The sequence below is a fragment of the Telopea speciosissima genome, chromosome 3 (assembly GCF_018873765.1).
Source record: "Telopea speciosissima isolate NSW1024214 ecotype Mountain lineage chromosome 3, Tspe_v1, whole genome shotgun sequence".
Classification (NCBI taxonomy): domain Eukaryota; kingdom Viridiplantae; phylum Streptophyta; class Magnoliopsida; order Proteales; family Proteaceae; genus Telopea; species Telopea speciosissima.
In genome coordinates this window covers 8,138,679-8,144,195 of record NC_057918.1, presented here as the reverse complement: position 1 = coordinate 8,144,195, position 5,517 = coordinate 8,138,679, and the positions used below count along the sequence as shown (strand labels likewise).

The 5,517-nt window shown below is 38.9% G+C and overlaps 1 protein-coding gene across 3 annotated transcripts in view; it reads right to left on the bottom strand.

Annotated features, from left to right (window-relative positions):
• Positions 1–54: 54 nt before the first annotated feature.
• The window catches only part of LOC122656065, an 18,834-nt gene continuing 13,371 nt past the window's right edge, over positions 55–5,517 (bottom strand). Inside the window, exons 1-5 of one of the 3 annotated variants that reach the window (XM_043850499.1) lie at positions 1,775–2,619; positions 1,500–1,565; positions 1,263–1,400; positions 1,091–1,182; positions 55–977 (exon numbers count right to left, since the gene is read on the bottom strand). In XM_043850499.1, the coding sequence (XP_043706434.1) occupies positions 92–977; positions 1,091–1,182; positions 1,263–1,400; positions 1,500–1,565; positions 1,775–2,560 (1,968 nt within the window). In that variant the 5' untranslated portion in view covers positions 2,561–2,619 and the 3' untranslated portion in view covers positions 55–91. Of the gene's footprint in view, positions 978–1,090; positions 1,183–1,262; positions 1,566–1,774; positions 2,620–5,517 lie in introns of those variants that run through there. The other 2 variants (XM_043850498.1, XM_043850497.1) reach the window with 2 other exon arrangements.

The following is a 5,517-nucleotide window of genomic DNA, read 5'->3' as shown; positions in this document are numbered from 1 at the left end:
TTTGCAACTGTCACTGTCTGCCGTTCCTACACAGAGCAGAGTTCCATGAGGCATTATCTCTTATTAATTGGAATTCAATCATTACATCAATTCAAGGATTTTTCATCTTGATTCTTAACTTCCTGGCTATTTGTGCTGCTCTAGGGTGAACTGGCCTCTTACTGCTATCACACTGCTCAACCTTCACCCAGTTTATAACCTTGAGCATGAGAGATTGTGAGACTTTGCAACTGTCACTGTCTGCCGTTCCTCTCGATTTCTTCATACCTGCTTCCAGCGCTTTCTCTAAGAAGTCCATAAACCAGTTTCCGGCTTCTGTTTCAATCCGTTTACCCAATTTGATGGTATTATTGAACCTGCAAGGTGCTGGTTTCATATTCTCAACATTCTCCAAGGTAGCTTCAGGGGGCAACTTTCCTTTTGGGGTGGATCCACCTATCCTTTCCAAAGAAAATTTCTGGTTCAAGTTTGATCTCAGGTGCTTCCCAGGGGTTGTTGTCTTGACATCACTTCTTTCTGGCATTGCTGCAAGTGACTTGTTCTCATCATTCTCCAAGGTAGCTTCAGGGAGCAACTTTCCTTTTGGGGTGGATCCACCTATCCTTTCTAAAGAAAATTTCTGGCTCAAGTTTGATCTCAGGTGCTTCCCAGGGGTTGTCTTGAAATCACTTCTTTCTGGCATGGCTGCAAGTGACTTGCATAATGCTGAACTTCTCTTTGATGAATGTAAATCTGTCTGCTTGTTTTGGTCTATCGAGTTATTTTCTTGTAAGATGTTGGAATTTTCTTCAGCTTTTATCTTCCACCGTTCTGTCTGCTTGGCAGTTGGGGTTTCAACCATTTCACTACATGTAGCTGCTTGAATTGACTCCATGTCAGTCACTGCTTGCACCATTTGGTGATGAAACTCCAGAAACTGATCAAAACAGTCAGCTGGAGCATCTGGTTTTGCATTTTTTGCCAAGTCTGAAAGCATCCTGTAGGGAATAATGAGTACTTTATTAATCATTTAAAGTTCCAAAGAGCGAAAAGATGAACAGAATTAAAAACTACAACCATGAAGGCAAGGAATTTTGAACGATGTCAATACCTGAGAACTCGTACTAAACTTTCAGAGGCAGAGGCATCTCGTAGTGCTTGAAGAGCATTCTTCTGAGCTGTTTCTCTCTGTTGAATGGCTTCCTGTCATAGTTAAAAATATGGATTTTGAAATGGATTTTTTTAAATGGAAATGCATTAAAAATCCCAAATTATAATGTTACCTTTCCAAGCACACTAAGGTTTCCAGGTAAAGACATGGACAGACTACCACCGTGCTTGGATTTCGAATTACCAGATTGAGATTGCAGTTGTAAAGTTCCATTGGAATTTGAGTTGTTCTGTTTCTGTTCTTCCCCTGCCTGTTTGGAAGAGGCTTCTACTCTTACATTTCTTAATCTGGAAGGGGGAGTTGAAGTTCCATTGGAATTTGAGTTGTTCTGTTTCTGTTCTTCCCCTGCCTGTTTGGAAGAGGCTTCTACTCTTACATTTCTTAATCTGGAAGGGGGAGTTGAACTCTTCTTTTCCTGGAGTAAGCAGAATAGACATAATAATTTAGTTCATCTCCAAAACTTGTTCAGGGAAACTGAACTATTTAACTTGGACTGTTTCAATATCTGCAGTTCTTTGGGAATGGACTAGCTTTTGGGTAGTACCCAAGAATTGGGAGAAAGTACAATTGTCTCCAGTTATATTGCAGAGTTACAAAAATGGTACAGAGGAAAAATGTACCTACAGTATTGTTGAAGAGACTTTTTGGGATCATTGGCTCTGGTTCGAACACACTCTTGCTCCTTGTAACTTTAAAGACAGAAAAAGGGGTAACACAGCTCTTCCTGACATGGACAGGGCTTTCTCCCTTTGAATCTGACATCTTAGACAAAAGCCCACCTACTGAAGATCTGAAAACCATGCTTGAATTTTCATCCTTAACCATTCTCCCTCTGATCAGTGGAGAATTTGGAAAATTGCCCCCTGTTCTCTTCGGACTGGGCCTATCCTTTTTTGGTGTATTCTGATCAAAATGCAAAGGACTTGGTTTCATGATAGAAGGAGAGGAAGAAGCAACATCAGCTGAGCTATCCCAAAAGCCTCTTCTGTGACCAGAGAGTTTTGAATTAAAGGTTCTCTGTTCAATTTTGTCCCCTTCGTCTCTGAGACTCTTTATCGGTTCAGGTGTGCCCACCAGAGGGTGTCGACCAGGAAGAGGCTTTGTGCCTTTGATGATTGGAACAGGGGACCCTGGCTCCAATCTGTCCACGTAGATGAACTGACCGAGCTGCATCGTGTTGCTGAGGACTAGATCATCTTCTTCGAAAGGCAGGCTGACATAGATTGAATGTGAAGAATCAGAAACCTTTATGTGGAAACCGTGTTTAGGCCAGAGACTCTTCTCGTCGAGATCTGCTGGTACGATATCTGTCACCTGCAGAAGTGAGCTCCTGTGCTCACCAGTAGGTTTAACCCCTGTTTGCATTCCATGGAGGAGCTTCAATAGAATTCCAGGAGCCAATACCGCCATAATTTACGAGGGTTGACACAGAGTGAAAATAACTATCTTTTTTGGACAAAGAAGAAGGATCAAGGGAATAAGGATTCGGTTTGGGACTGGGTGTTGAACCACATTCAACAAGAATCACAACAAACAACGCGGAGGAAAATTATTGAGTTAAAAATTGGCTTGTTTTGAGTGGAATCAAAAGAACCTAAAGAAACCCGGAAAGGAATGGAAGTTTAACATGGAAGAAAGCACTAATCCTACGTGATAGAAATGTAACAAATTTACCTCATAACATTTTCGATTCTTGATGTACAATCCGAATAAAACCAACAAACTAGATGTTTGCGGTTAAAGAAGAACACGGCAGAAGAATTCATCAGATATGCTCGAAGAAACTGGGCTTTTCCAGTTGTCTTCCCAAGAACATCGAGGAGATCAGAACGTTGGGCTTTGAAGGAAGAACAAAACCCAGCACGGACGATTCCAGGACCTGCTTCGAAACTTTATTTTTTATTTCTGTGAAAAATTAAGTTTCAGTTGAGGAGCTGGGTTTTAAATTTTGGATTTTGGAACGTTGGAGCAACGTTCGTATTTTTGGTGTTCGCTTTGAATCAATGGAAGCTGAAGCCGTAAGGACAGAAGTTGAAATATGCCGGTACTTTTCCAACAATGACAAACGTGTCCAATCGATATGTCAACAACCTTCAAACTTTATAGCCGTTGAGGATGAGCTCGTCATATAAATAGTTGGCGAAGGGGGCACAAAGTACTTTCTTCACGATCGGGGCACGGACCAGTTAATATGAAATTACTTTTCTACCCCCAACGTACCGGTATTGAAAAGTGGCTCACGAGATATGTTTGTGATATATACTTGAAATTTTGTTGCAATAAATGGAATCTCCAAATGGTGTCACCCCCACGTCTTTCATCCATTAGCCATTAAAGAGGTAACTCAAGAACATTGATGATGATGATCATGTAATAAAGGAAGAAATTTATGAAGATAGCTCCCATTTGGTGATTCTTTTCTCTTTCTTAACTGTAATTTATTGTTTGGGGAAAAAATTATCCATAGGGTCCCCCACTATGGGGAAAACCCAATTCTCATGGCTTGCATATATAAAAGTTCATCAAAGTTCTTAATTCATGTCTATCTCTCACCTTAAATTCAAATTTTTGAATATTTTCTTGGCAACCAAACATTGCCTAAATAGATTAGTTATGTGCCAAATTTTATAGTCTGATTTAATCAATGGATTGAGTTCCATGTCCAACAATGTAACGTACCCTAGTGCCTCCATGTGTCTATCTCTCTTCTTCTTCCTATGAAATGACATATCTGCCCTCTATTGTGGAGAAGAGAGATAGATATAGGGAGACGCTAGCATATGCTATGCAGCCTGATAGCATTCTTTTCCTTTTTCATCAAATACCATGTATTGCATCTCCATGTACATTAACCAATTTAGTAAATTGGAAGGGAAAATTGGAAGTGAGTTTTTCCATAGGGGTTCGCTTGCAATTTTTTTCAAGGTAGCCCAAATAACAACCTTTGATAGGACCAATTTTTGTTGATATAGACCCAAAGTTCTCACCGTTTCATTTGTCAAATTTCAGTTCAAACAAAAGTTTGTGAAGTGTCAAAAAAAAAAAAAAAATTTTTAAATCTTTAAAACTACAAAGAATGTACATGTGAGGGTGTACCATTTAATTTGAGTTTAAAATTGCTACCTCAATCTTCCACAAGGCACAAATAAGGTGGGAGTTATGCGTAATATCAAAAATAAAAACAATTATAATCCAAAGTAAGCAAGGAAAGTTGCTCAAACTCTGATTCATCAAAGTTTTAATAAAATTGTTAAAATACCATCAAATGGAGATGTATAGAATACAAAATGACGTATTTAGTTATTTTAGTTAGTCCCTCTACTCATTTTAAGCTAAAATTATACCAATAAGAATCACATGGAATATTCTTTCTCGATCATCTATCACATAGACTACCTCGCACACCATCATGTGACAAATAACACAGTGTTAAACTTCACCAGGCATAGTGATGGGAAAGAAAACCCAATCCATACACGAAAAAGAATATATTCCATGAGAAAGGGTCTAGTGAATAGGGTGGGTCCTGATGATTCCAAGATATGAGACACATGACAAATTATTGCCACATAGATGCAACATCCAAGTTTTTCCCACCCATCAATAATTCTTTGGCTCTGATGCCCCTATGGTTTTTGAGGTTACATATGAAGCCCCCCACCTTCCTTCTCAAGTCATTTTCACTTCTATAACTCATAGATAACGTACACACAAACCGTTACAAAGTGGTTCAAGTTATTGTTATATTTGCAGTCGGTCTTTAAGGTTAATATTTCAAACTTTCCAGTCAACACAAATATAATTTGGTAGTTCAACATTTTTCACGTTCTGATTATCAAGAAAGTTTTCTTCTTCCATCACTATGATTTCATCATTATTCTTAGGGAGAATGTTCTCTGTGTCACAGCGCAGCCTGTGCCCAGGCACATGAAAAGTCTGTACAGGGGGCAGAGTGGTCATTGTGCCCATCCCATGTGCCTGGACACAAACTGTGCTGCGGCACAGAGAACAACACCCCTTATTCTTATTAAGGAAGGCTCGAAATACATTTCTTACTAATTTTCTATAAATTACATTCAAACGTTAGAACTCATGAGTGTAGAGATTCTCTCTTTTTTGTTAGGGGCAAACAAAAAATTTGATCCTTTTAATTATTGGTCATATGTTGCATGTGCCAACATAAGATCCATTTTCGTATATTTTTGAATATTCCAAATGGTGTTTAGAATGGATGCTTTTTCAAATTTCAAGTGAATTTGTTAAATCATAGTTGTAAGGGTTTTCTTTTCTGTCACTATCCTTAGTGACATATAAAGCTTCACTATTTACCTCATGGCTGTATATGGGTTGATCCATGTGATAGAGGA